Source organism: Vigna angularis, chromosome 1 (genome assembly GCF_016808095.1).
Source record: "Vigna angularis cultivar LongXiaoDou No.4 chromosome 1, ASM1680809v1, whole genome shotgun sequence".
NCBI classification, from domain to species: domain Eukaryota; kingdom Viridiplantae; phylum Streptophyta; class Magnoliopsida; order Fabales; family Fabaceae; genus Vigna; species Vigna angularis.
The window spans coordinates 24177626-24191949 of NC_068970.1; the positions used below are offsets into that span (position 1 = coordinate 24177626).

Sequence of the window (14324 nt, forward strand, 5' to 3'; positions counted from 1 at the left end):
GCAATATCTTTTAGAATTCTACTCAATTTTTAATACAATTGTACATTTACCATAAAATATCATATATTATTTAATTTTTAAGCAACATTTTCAAATGTCTGAAAAAATAATTTAAAGATTTATATGTTAGGAACTGAAATTTTTATTATTTTATATTTTATAATATAATATATATTTTATTGTAGACAATATTTCTAATATATATGTGCATATATTTTGGTGTAAATGATACCAGTTGAGTTAAATTTAACTTAATTTAAGACCTAATCTCATGAATATAAAGTTAAATATTTTTTATTGTGTTAAACAAATAAATTCAAACTAGTATTACGTATTTAAAAACGAAGATATATGCAAATTGCTGTCAAACATAATTGATTATATCTTCAACTTGATTGATTTATAATTTTTTAATATTTGTATTTATATTTGTTATAATAAAATAAATAATTAATACAGTATTATTAAAATAATAATAAAAAATTAACTCTTTTTTTCAGTCCTCTTAACCGCATTTACAACAAAATTCTTATTTAAATGTACTTTTTTTTTAAATTTAGACAGTATAATTTTTTACTCTATTTTTTTCTCTCACGGTCATTTCAATCAAAACAAATATTAGTATAAAAATATTATTTAACTTCGTTTAATATGTTTGGGATTTTTAAAAACTAATTCTTAATAAAAAAATTATAAAATGGCTCATAAAAAATGAAGTAACTTATTATTATGTATATGATGAGATACTACTTTATTTATAAAACTGGTAATGAAATTGGTCATCTTAGATGATGTCTCAAACTCAAGTTTTATGGATAAAAAAATGTGTTTGGGAAGAATATTAGTGATGTGTGAATATCTGATTGATAAAAAAGATTTTTTTTTTATTTTTTTTCTAAACTTTTTTAGTTTAAGATTTCTACAAATACATTTACGAAAATATTAAATTTACCTTTTTATATAATTGTCATAAAATAGGTGTACTCTAGATAATATATTAAATAAACAATAAAATAATTAAGTTTGAAAAATTAACATATTAGTTTATATTAATAATAATAATAATAATTATTATTATTATTATAAGAACTTAGAAATTAGAAAATAGAGTATTACAGTATATATGTGTATTAGAATAATGAGATCGAGTACTTTATTATAAAATAATCTTATATATTTTATAAACTCGTCTCATTATCTAAAATAGATTTTATATCTCTAAAACATTATCCTTTTCGTTTTCTCTTAATTCTCTCTAACATTTTTCACTCTTTGATAATTTGTTTGACGATCAGGAAGTATCTAAACGATCATTGCGTCAAAGGCTACCAATCTGACGATCAATTGGTTGAATCAACCAGGTAAGTGGTGAAGCCCTTTTCTTAGTATTTAGGGTTCTTGATTGTGTAAAATGGTTCTGTTTTGTATGAATCAAGAGTCCATCTTCCTTGAATTTTAGTTCAGTTGTGGTTCTAAGGTGGGTTTTCAATCGCCAATTGCTAATTTGTTGGTGTTTCTAGAGTTTCCTTGCAGTGTAAACAGCGATCGAAGTTTCTTTGATAACTGTACAGATTTTTTTAAAATAAGGGAAGCTAGACTTGCTTTAATTTGTAATTAAGTGTGTATATGAAATGATTCTGTGTGTATTGTGTTAACTAAACTGAGTTAACACAATACACATATTGAACACTTGAAAAAGTTAAGTTCTACATCAAAGTAGACGAAAATAAAGATAAAATATTAAATCTTGTTGATACTATATACAATAATAGATAAATTCTTTTTTAGATATTTTTTTGAACTCATTTTTATTTTAAAGATAATTTTTTCTATCGAATGGATTCAAATATAAGTATATAATGAGTATGCAGATTGGTGTCACTTGCTATTACTCATATCTACTGAAACAATTCTGATTTAATTGATAATATAAATATTTTATATTAAATTTAATTAACTAATTTTTAAACCATGTCTTTAATTAATTTATTTATTTTTTATGATTATTTGACGTTTATCTAATTATTACATTATATTTTTATTTGACATTTACACAATTATAACTTTTTTAATATTTAATATTAAAGAAGAAATGTATATACATTGAATATTTTGTAATATTATATTTTTATTGTTATTATTTTATTTTTTATAAAAAATATTTAATTAATATTTAAAATTATAAAAAGATAATTACAAACATAAATATAAATATATTTATTTTTTGATGAAATAAAAATAAGACAAAATTTTTATATCTGTTTAAACATAAAAACAATGATAGTGCTGAGATAATTAAACTCAAATGTCTCGGATCCCATCTCATCCCTACCTTTTTATATTAAAGTAAAATTAATTACACACATGTATTTTAAATATTATTGACGAAAAAATATTTTTTATACGCTTTTAAATATTATTTTTGTAATCTTTTATTTGGCAACCTAATATCTATGCTATATTTAATTTTCTAAATATAATATTTAATAGTTTTGTATAAATTAATTATATATTAGATTTAGTACATTTATATACACAACTTTATTTTTATATATGTAAACATATAAATAAATATAGAAAGTGATAAATACCATTTTTGTATAATTTATTTATGTGTAAAATAAATAAGGAAAGAGAGTGGAAGCTTTGCATTTGGGCGTATTACAGTTGGGTCGTATTGTCTCCAACAGACAAGAGTGTTAAAAGTTAACTAATTGAACATTTTGAAAAATGAGTAAAGAAAGAATAACAATGATGTTCTTCTCAAACTTCATTTTATTCTTAGCGATAAAGGAAAGAGAAGGAAAAGTAGGAGTAATTTTGATGAGTGATTTTTTCAAAGCCTTTTGGCACATCACATATAATGCACTCGTGACTTCCCTCAAGCTTCACCAAAAACTCACTTTGCCACATTGTCTTCTCTCCTCTCGTGTAATCTAAACAAACCAAATTGTACTCACTCTAAGATTTCGCTCTCTCTCTCTCTCTCTCTCTCTCTCTCTCTCTCTCCCCCATTCATTGCGAGTTTGCTACACACAACCTCTCTTTTTTCAGACACAAGACACCAATGTTATTGTAACTCTGACATTTCATTGCTGTCACAAAGGTTGCCTTTTTACTTTAATTTTCCATTTTTTTTTTAAATTTCATAGCTCAGTTTCTGGGGTGCTTCCATCCCTCTCCCCCCTCTGTTTCTGGTCAATGCAAGGATGTTGCTGCAAAGGGGTGTTTGGTTTTTTAAAGTTTGTTACTTTCGTGGATCTTATGTTTGATGCTTGAAGCTTTTTCATTCCTGCCTCTGTTTATACATCTTTCTTGTGAATTTGCCCAAATTGATAAATGGGTCTGATCATTCCATTGTGCTTTGGCCTTTCTTCTTTGAAGAAGAATTTTCATTTTTTAAGAACAATCACGACCCTTATTCTCTTTCTTTTTGAGTTCGGATTCTTACATACCAGCAAGGCTGAAATGGTTGCTGTTATTTTTAGTTAATTGTCTGTTGTTCTGACTTATGTTCGGATCTTTGTATTTTGCAGTGAAAGAGCTTGAAGGGGGAAAGGAGAACAAAATTTGTTGATTTAAGATAATCTGAAAGCAAGATGATCACTGATGTGCCCCCATCTATGGTTCAAAATGTTAGGTCAAGTAGATATTCCTTTGGCTCTAGCAATGGCAATGATGATACCCCTTCACACAACGGTGCTGCTGTTGTCAATGTTGATGACTATGATAGTGATAGCTCCAATTTTGCCCCACCGTAAGTATCATCCTTTCTTTAGGAGATATATTGAAAATTTGGATTTTTTTTTTTTAATCTTTAAAAGGATGATAAAACTTAATTTGGACTCAAAATCTATAATAGTTTCTCTTTGAATTATTGGGTATCTATTGAAACCTGGCATATCTTTCTTCTTCTGTAAACGGTAATTTTATGCAAAAAAATTATTGTTTGAATCAAAAACAAATTTTACTTGTTAACCCGTAAAATCTTTTTTTTTGGTTCTTCTGCAACATTTTGATAATACTTTTGAATTTGTAACTCGTGCTTGGTTGAAACTTTATATCAACTTTGGGAAGTTTAACCTCGAGGCAAGCACGTATCGACCTTCATTGTATTAATTGAAAACGTTATATAGTTGAATTATGTTCTTCTTGATAATGATCAATCTCTTACTCCTTGCAACATGCTTTTTTTTTTTTTTTTTGCGTTTGCCTCTTGAACTGATTGGCCAATTTTATGTCAAGCAAGAGAATTTACCGTTTGCAGCATTATCCATTTTGCAACTTGTTATTGATTTGTTTGTTACAGCACGCCATCAACTATGTCAATGGCTGTTCCAGCAGAGCTCGCTGGAGCTGTACCCTTGATCAACAGATTCCAGGTGAGATAAGTTATATTTTAATTTAGACATATAATTTCTTAAAAGTTTTATATAGCTCCCCTGCTAGTTTTGTGTCTCAATGGTCTGTCTAGCTAATTACCTGAACTACTGATGGTTTGTAGTTTTCTGCTTTGGTGCATGAACATTTGATATAGCCATGTTTTTGTTTCTGTTGTTTGTCACAGGTGGACGGATTTTTAAAATTGATGCAGAAGCAAATTCAATCTGCTGGGAAACGTGGATTTTTTTCTAAAAGATCTGTAGGTCCTCAAGTTCGAGAAAAAGTTACGTTTGAGGACATGTTGAGTTTTCAAAAGGTAATTGAAATTAAATCAAATACTAGTTTTTTCGAAATATGTGTTGTATGAAGAGCAAAAACTCAAACCTTTTGCAGGATCCAATTCCAACATCATTGCTCAAGTTAAATGTTGATTTAGTAAGCCGGGCGATAAAATTATTCCAAATAATTTTGAAATATATGGGAATTGATCCATCTGATCGAGTAACTCCTATAAGCTTAGATGAACGGGTTGAGCTTGTAGGGAAACTGTACAAGCAAAATTTGAAACGACCAGAACTTCGAGATGAACTTTTTGTTCAGATATCAAAGCAGACAAGAAATAACCCTGAGAGGTATGAAACTTTTAGATTCAGTATTGAGTGACATGCTTTGTCTTTTTGGGCCTTTAATCATTGGATATATATCATCTGTGATTTTTGCACTAGTGATTAACATTTGTTTCTCAAAATTAGGCAATACTTGATTAAAGCATGGGAGCTGATGTATTTATGTGCGTCCTCAATGTCTCCTAGTAAAGACATTAGCACTTACCTATCAGAATACATTCATAACGTAGCAAATGGTGTGGCTACTGATTCTGAGATCCAAGTCCTTGCATTAAATTCATTAAATGCTTTGAAGCATTCTGTCAAGGCTGGTCCCAGACACATAATTCCTGGGCGTGAGGAGATTGAAGCTCTGTTGACCGGGAGAAAGCTTACAACAATAGTGTTCTTTCTAGATGAAACATTTGAAGAAATTGTATATGACATGTCAACCACAGTTTCTGATGCTGTTCAGGTTCTTCAGACTCTCATACTTCTCTTTTCATTTGCATGCTTTCATAACTGACGTTAATACGCCTTGTAATAAAATGCTATTGAAGATTGAAGATCAAGGTGAAATTTGAATAGATTATAAATGATTTGATTGAAAGTGATCGGAGAAAAAATTTAGTCTCTTTACAGAATCTATTTAATCTAATGAAGGTAGATCAATTTCATTCCTTTTCTATGTAGGCTTTGGTTGCATTTAATCAACAACTTGAAATGTGACATTAACTCTTATCTGCTTCTGTTTGCATGCATTTCAACTAATGTCATTGTTTAGTATATATTATGAAAGATCTCAAAATTAAAGAATGCGAAATAGATAAAAGACTGAGAATGACTTAAGGAAATTGATAAGGAGAGGCTCAAGAAAATATTTAGGTATTTTGTTTGATTCATTGGAGGAATTTTAAAAGTTATTTTACTTTTATTTCCTTAAAATTTTAGATTTCAAAATATAAATAAGGTTATTTTTCGTCACTACATTTAAAATGTTTTAAATCTTTTCCCCTTACTTCCAAATCCCCCCAATATTGAAGGGGAGCAAAAATAGGATGAGGAGAAATTTTTCTCACCACCATTTCCCTCCTCTCTTAAAGTTGAACCAAACAAGAAAATATTAAAAAAACTTCCCCTTTCCCTCCAGCCAAACACTGTGTTGGATGGAAAATATTTAATAGGCAATCCATATGCATCTAGTTTTAAACATTTTCAATCTAAAACTTTCAGTTTCTTTATGGCTTGAGCTAGCTAAAAGGGGTATAAGTCTCTAGATGCTCAACATTACAAGAACTATAAAACTACCTTTATGTTGGCACTTACGGTTCAAATTTCACAAGTGTGGTGGATGACAACCAGTAAATATTTTGTTTTCTCCTTTCTCTAAGCTTCAGATGAAGGATTCATTGGTTCAATTAGCATTTTTTGAGGTTTAAACTTTCAAGAATGGTATCATTCAATAAAATGAATAAATAAGCCCGCCAATGATTGTTACTTGTTACTTTTCTCTAACTTGCTGTTTTACATTGGTGTTTGCATTCAATTAGATGAATGAATGCTTTGGGCTAGTGCTTATTGCTTCTCTATGATTCACTTGTCCTTTTATGTTATCATACTTAGTACCGTTAAAATGCACAAGTAGCCTTTCTTCTAATTTGTTGAAGTAAATAAACTAAATGGTGTATGACAATCCCTTTTATTTCTTAGGATTAAATTGCTAAACGGTTGAGAATGGTACTAAAAATGTTAGTTTTAAGAGTTGAGTCTTGCTAATTGATGACCACCTCTGTCTGATGTGATTAATATGATATGTTTCCTTTTGAGGAAAAAATAGATCAACGGAATCTTTAATCACTGATAAATTATGTGACTAGGTACCTTATGTTGACTAAGTTGGGGAATTTCTTGGATTGTGTGTTTCATAACCAAAAGTTACTTATTTACAGTTATATGATTTAACGTATTAATTTTATGGTTAATTCAGCACGGGTTTCATTTCATTTGGTGAATTTTAATTCAGATTTTGTCAATGAGAAGAGAAATTTGTTTTCAGCGGTATTCATTCATTTTTTATGTCACCTTAAATTGTTTAATGGATATGCTCTGCTTTTCTTTTGTTTTGTAAAAGCCAGCTCACTTTTTAAAGCGTCATTTTGATTGCACTACATATTAAGTAGCTGCTACATTGCAGCATTCTGTTCTTAAACTTATTTGGTTAACAGAACCGCATATTTGTTTAACAAAGTTAATTGCTTTAAAGGGGTGCTATGTAGTATCTGTTTGTTTGCTTCAGATTGAAGTTCTGCATACCCTCAAAAACTTGTGTTTGCACTATTAAGTTTATGTAATATTTTTCCTTACTCAACATATTTACTTCAGGAACTTGCAGGGCTCATTAAACTATCAGCATACTCCAGCTTTAGTCTATTTGAATGTCGTAAAGTTGTTACTGGCTCCAAAGCACCTGATCTTGGGAATGGCATGTCTTTTTTCCTCTCACTTGTTTTTGTTATGTTATAATCAAACTGAGCTTAGTAATCTGACGGCTTCTTTCATTGTTACTCAGAGGAGTACATTGGGTTAGATGAAAACAAATATATTGGGGATCTGCTGGCAGAATTCAAAGTTGCAAAGGATCGAAGTAAAGGAGAAATCTTGCACTGTAAATTGATATTCAAGAAAAAGTTATTTCGGGAGTCAGATGAAGCTGTGACAGAACCAATGTTTGTGCAATTGTCTTACGTACAAGTATGTCTTTTTGTACTGAAACCTTATATGTGTGATGACAAGTATACCTAGTTTTTGTACGAGGCTGCAATTACCTTTAAGTCATATATTTTCTGATGCTGGACGTACTCTACAGTTGCAACATGATTATATTTTGGGCAATTACCCTATTGGAAGAGATGATGCCGCTCAGCTTTCTGCTCTACAAATCTTGGCAGAGATTGGTTTTCTTAGCACACCAGAATCATGCACGTAAGTGATTTTCAGTGTGCATATGTAATAGTGTTTAGTGAGTGAAGTTGTCAAATTCTATTTCCTATATCGATGTTGACACTGATGGAGTTGCTGCATTTCTTAGTGACTGGAATTCACTTCTGGAACGTTACCTGCCAAGACAAATTTCAATGACACGAGCAAAACGGGAATGGGAGTATGACATTATTTCTCGTTATTGTTCATTGGTATGAGAAGACCATCTATTTATTGTCTTTGATCTTCATCCAGTGACAATTATGAGAGTCAATTTTTAATTTGTATTGCTAGTTATACTTAAGCCTTTGTTGTGCACATAGCTTCATTCATTTTTCACTTTTGTGCAAGTTTTTAAATATAAATTTTCATATTTGCTTCAAGCATATACTTTATATCCACTTATGTAAGATTTTCTTCTCTTTTAATAGGAAAATCTGACAAAAGATGATGCGCGGCAACAATTTCTGCGTATATTGAGAGCACTTCCTTATGGAAATTCTGTTTTCTTCAATGTTCGCAAGATTGATGACCCTATTGGACTCTTACCTGGTCGAATAATTTTGGGAATTAATAAAAGAGGGGTATGATATACAAGAAAAAATAAACTAGTTAACTCAACATTATTTAATTTACTATTACAGTTATTAAGGAATGGATTGTGCTTTTAATTGTGTGCTTTTTCTCGATCAATTGGCTGTAGATTCATTTTTTTCGCCCAGTTCCTAAGGAATATTTGCACTCAGCTGAGTTGAGAGACATAATGCAATTTGGGAGCAGCAATACTGCGGTCTTTTTTAAAATGAGAGTTGCAGGAGTTCTCCATATATTCCAGTTTGAAACCAAGCAGGTATAACATCTTTGTTGATGTCACGCCAGCCCTTGTTGATTTGGAATTATTTCCCTCACTGTATTTTATTTCCTTGTTATAGGGAGAGGAAATTTGTGTTGCTCTTCAGACTCATATAAATGATGTAATGCTGCGCCGCTATTCGAAAGCACGATCTGCTGCTGGTGCTGGTTCTTTGAATGGAGCTATTCCTAATAATTCTTCTAAACCTCCAAATATGGAATTATATGAGAAGCATGTTCAAGACTTGTCAAAACTAATTGAAGAATCTCAGAAAAATGCTGATCAAGTATGTCTAAACTTTTAGTTTATGATATAATATGCAGGTTCACAAGAAGCACCAAACTAAACTATTAAACCTAGAGGACAGTTTCTATGGCTTGTTGCATAGTAAATAAAACCTATTTGCTTCTCTTTGATACTGGTTTCCTTTGGGTAGAAAATAAAGAAGCTTGCACCTGGCTAAAGTTCTCAAGATAAATGGAAAAGTTTTATTTTCATATCATATTGGGTGTCTAATACATGCTTTTGGGGGTAATAATGATAATCTTTAATGTTCTTGAATAGTTGCTTGAAGAATTACGTGTGAAGCAAAGACAAGAAGAGAAAATGCAAGAAGAATTGGACAGCTTGAAAGAATCCTTAAAATCTGATAAGCAAAATCTAGATTCTGTTACAAGTGACCGGGATAGACTTAGATCATTATGCTATGAAAAAGATAAGGAACTACAGGTAAAGATCAATTGATCTTTTATCTCTAAGTTGTTGATCGACGTCTCTTAATTATTGCTCAATCTAACAGGCTGCTATTCTAGACAAAAGGAATATGGAATCCAGGATGGCCAAGTTAAGTAATGCGGTGATAGAGAAAACTGCCAAAAAGGATCTTGCTGATGCTGGAAATAGACAAGTAAGATATTCTGGGAAACTGTAATTCATTCCTTCAAAGCTATCTTTCTGATTAACATTGCTGATTTTATTTATTGTTAATGTATAAATATTAAATATGGGCTTTCTATGGTACCAATAGGTGACTCAAAAGCTTGAAGATGAGCTAAAAGTTTGTAAATATGAGCTGTTTGCAGCCAATGAAACTATCAAAAGCTTGAAAAGTGAAATAATGATTTTGGAACAGAATTTATCGGCGCTTGAAAAGAGGAATGCTGGAGAGGTAGCATAAAAAAATTTAAAATTGCTGTTAAGAAAAGATCATCAATTTTAGTTGATGGTGGTTGTTGTAATGCAGATTAGTTCCCTTCAATGGAAACTTGAGCAAGAACGCAAAGTTGTTAAGTCTGAAGCGAACGAGCTTGAAAGAAAGCTAGAAGGGTGTAGGCAAGAATTATTGGCTGCTAAGGCAACTATTTCAGCCAAGGACTCTGACTTGGTTTCAATGCAAAATAATTTGAAGGAACTAGAAGAATTGAGAGAAATGAAAGAGGTTTGAATACTTTTAATTCATTAATTTCACTGCTCCATTTCTATAGCAACTGGGTTTCAATGTTTTGTTTATTTTCACTTCATTGTGAATTTAACATATATGATCATGTTTTATGATTTAGGATATTGATAGAAAGAATGAACAGACAGCTGCCATACTGAAAATGCAAGGGGCGCAACTAGCTGAAATGGAAACACTTTATAAGGAAGAACAAGTTTTAAGGAAGCGCTATTTTAATGTCATAGAAGGTAGAAACTCTATATTCGAAATTAAGTTTATCTGATTGTATATTGACATACATACAAACAACCGTCAATTATTCAACCTTGGAACTTGGTTTTATATCAGACATGAAAGGCAAGATTAGAGTTTACTGTCGACTAAGGCCTCTCAATGAAAAAGAGATCGCTGAGAAAGAAAGAAAAGTTCTCACTGCAGTAGATGAGTTTACAGTGGAATATCCATGGAAAGATGACAAGCCAAAGCAGAACATATATGACCGTGTTTTTGATGGTGTTGCAACTCAAGAAAGTGTATTTGAGGATACAAAGGCAAGTCATACATCATTGTCATTTCTTCTTGTGGAAACATGTATAACTTAAACTCATCACCAATTTTTCTTTTATTTGCAATGCAGTATTTGGTGCAGTCTGCTGTAGATGGTTATAATGTTTGCATATTTGCTTATGGTCAAACTGGCTCTGGAAAGACATTTACAATCTATGGATCAGACAACAACCCTGGGCTTACTCCTCGGGCAATTGCAGAACTTTTTAGAATTTTAAGAAGAGATAATAACAAGTACTCTTTTTCCTTGAAGGTAAACATTTCTAGAATGGAGATAACTAAATTTTTTCATCTTTTTCACGTTTAGAATTGTTGTCATTAGCTCTAGTGTACAAATAAATATTCCAGAGGTGTAAATGATTAGAGTGTAATTTAAATGCATTGTTGGTGTACAAATGTTTTCACTGTCTTTTTGTATTGCCTTTGTCTAGGATTTCTGCAAAACTTTATTATCTCATATGCTGACTTCTGGTGCCACTTATGTAGGCATACATGGTGGAATTGTATCAAGATACCCTCATAGATCTTTTGGCACCAAAGAATGGAAAACATTTAAAATTGGATATCAAGAAGGATTCAACGGTAACCATCTCTGTTGTCATTGCTAATTTCAATTGCTTATATGTATGCTTGGTTTTTGATTGCTCAGTAAGAAAATTTACTGAGCAATGGTTATGTTTAAAAAATTTCACATTCCATTTAGCCATGAATTCTAACAATTGTCCAGGTAGGGTGCTTGAAACATCTCAAAATAGCAATCGTAACTGTTTCATTTTGATGAATAGGGAATGGTAGTTGTGGAAAATGTGACAATTATGTCAATTTCTACAATTGAAGAACTGAACAATATAATTCAAAGAGGATCTGAGCGGCGACATATATCAGGAACCCAAATGAATGATGAAAGTTCAAGATCTCATCTCATTCTATCAATTGTAATTGAAAGTACCAACCTTCAAAGCCAGTCGGTTGCAAGGGGAAAGGTATATTTTACATTTTCTCCCTTTGAGCTACAATAATATATCATTTTTCAGGATTAGACTTGAAAAAGTAGAAGACATAGAAAGGATGCAAAGGAATGAAATTAGAAAACAGAAACAGTTTTTTGTTATTTTACGTGGCATTTGTGCTTGTAACAAGTGCTTACTTATTTATGTGGAATTCAATATGCAGCTGAGTTTTGTGGACCTTGCTGGTTCAGAACGAGTGAAAAAGTCAGGTTCTACGGGGAGTCAGCTGAAGGAAGCTCAAAGCATTAACAAGTCATTATCAGCACTTGCAGATGTTATCAGTGCTTTGTCTTCTGGTGGTCAACACACACCATACAGGAATCACAAGTTAACCATGTTGATGAGTGATTCACTCGGTGGTAATGCCAAAACTCTGATGTTTGTGAATGTTTCTCCAGCAGAATCAAATTTGGATGAGACACATAACTCTCTCATGTATGTTCTTTGTCATTCTGTTCCATTATATTTTATTTTACTGGTGTTTCTCTTTTTGTTCTTTCTAACACTATTCTTGTATGCTTATTTTAGGTATGCATCCCGAGTAAGATCCATTGTGAATGACCCCAGCAAGAATGTTTCTTCAAAGGAGATAGCAAGGCTGAAGAAGTTGGTTGCATATTGGAAACAGCAAGCTGGTAAAGGACCTGAGTTTGAAGACTTAGAAGAAATTCAAGATGAAAGGCCAACTAAAGAGAATGGTAATGGCAATAGGTAAAAGATTGGATTGAGAATAGGGTCTCTCTTTTCTTTTTGATTGCATAAGGATCATTTCCCATCATCAAATTGTATATCTTTTTACAGGGATCATGTAGGTTGTATAGATCAAATTTATGTACATAGTATTAATACTTTCGACTCATACGCATACAAGTATATTCACTATTCTAAATCAATATTTCTTACTTTTTCAAAATGCACAAGTTTTTGCTAAAGATTGAATACCAAACCCCTTTTTTCTCGAGTTCTTCAATGGGAACTGCATTGTTTTACACCTCTACATTTCTTTTATTTTCTGCCTTCTTTTATATCACCTCATATTACAATATTTTTATATCATTCAACAATTTTATACAATATACGGGTTTATCTATTTAACTGTAGTTATTTATAGAGGTTAATCCTCATCTATCATATACACAAATATATATATATATATATATAACACTATTGATAAAGAACTAGCTTCTTTTACTATTAATTAATAGATTTTATTTATAACTGGATTTTATGTACACAATTTTTTATTATTTTACTCTTTATTAAATTAATACAATAAAGTTAATAAAATTGATTTAGTTTTTAACTTTCTTTTAGACATGTCTCTTATAATTTTAAAATAAACTTTTAGTACTATTTACTCTTTTGATACATTATAATGATTTTTTAATTTTTTTCACCATAAGAAAAAAATTGAACACACATACAAACATTTGTTTACATTAATAAGATAATTTCGTTTTTGTATTTGCTTTTGGGGAACACATCTTATTACGGATTTTACATTTATAAATAGAAATCAATTTATTGTTGTACAAAAGTTAACTACAATGAAAAATAATTATTTTCAAGTGTGCTATAATTAAAACATTTAAAAGTTAATAAAAATATTTACTTTTATAATTTTTCTATAAATTTTAATAATAGTTTTTATTTTTTTTATTTTAACGCTTATTATAATATATATATATATATATATATATATATATATATATATATATATATATATATATATATATATAACTTTTGCTCAAGCCTTTGTCTTCTGGTCTAGGCTCTTAACTTATCTCGGACAAATGGAACTCCAATTTTTGCTCTCAAATCCTATACTGAAAGAATGCATACAATAAGAAAGAAAAATCAATCGAAACAATTTATTTTACAAAAATATTAAAATTAAAAATCATAAATATAAGAGTATAATGTTGGAAAGGGAAAAGGAGAAGAATGACATGCTAAAAGTAATGTATTAGTTTTTAGTTGAAGAAGACACATTCCTTATTCAATGTCGAAGAAGACACATTAATTTGGAAGGGTCTTATTGTGAGAGTTGATGAAATGGAATGGGGTATTTGAATAAGAACCAAATAATTGCTAACAATTTCCAAGATGGAAACCTAGTCATTGAGAAATCAATGGTTTCATAAAAAAAAAATCAATGTAATTTTTGTTGATTGTTATAATCAAGCCTGTAATCGAAGAAAAAAATTAATGCAAAGACAGAAACATCATGATCAGTTAAATAGTTCATTCTCTATTAGAGATTATATATTTTTTTATCCATTTTAGTACTCAAGTGATGACATGACCACTTGAACACTAGTAAAACAATGTATCTTATGTTTTGGAAAATTGTTGTATATGATACAACAATTGCATCACTCAAGCAACATAGCCAGTTATGATTTTTAGGTTTTATCGCTTAAGCTAAGAATTCTTACATAGTTTCATGAAATAAGGTCATTCAACCGAGTGAAAGTCACTCAAAGACA

General features: G+C 30.4%; 1 protein-coding gene across 1 annotated transcript; it reads left to right on the forward strand.

Moving 5' to 3' along the window:
* The first annotated feature begins 2821 nt into the window (after positions 1-2821).
* LOC108347563 (kinesin-like protein KIN-14E) lies at positions 2822-12728 on the forward strand. The gene is made up of 24 exons (XM_017586894.2): positions 2822-3106; positions 3537-3757; positions 4310-4382; positions 4568-4699; positions 4777-5015; positions 5136-5463; positions 7371-7470; positions 7558-7739; positions 7855-7970; positions 8077-8179; positions 8399-8551; positions 8671-8817; positions 8900-9106; positions 9385-9549; positions 9620-9727; positions 9848-9988; positions 10064-10258; positions 10380-10506; positions 10607-10809; positions 10896-11078; positions 11312-11407; positions 11611-11808; positions 11999-12270; positions 12364-12728. Exons 2-24 carry the CDS (start codon positions 3600-3602, stop codon positions 12548-12550), a joined length of 3813 nt encoding a protein of 1270 aa, XP_017442383.1. The 5' UTR covers positions 2822-3106; positions 3537-3599; the 3' UTR covers positions 12551-12728.
* Positions 12729-14324: the final 1596 nt, after the last annotated feature.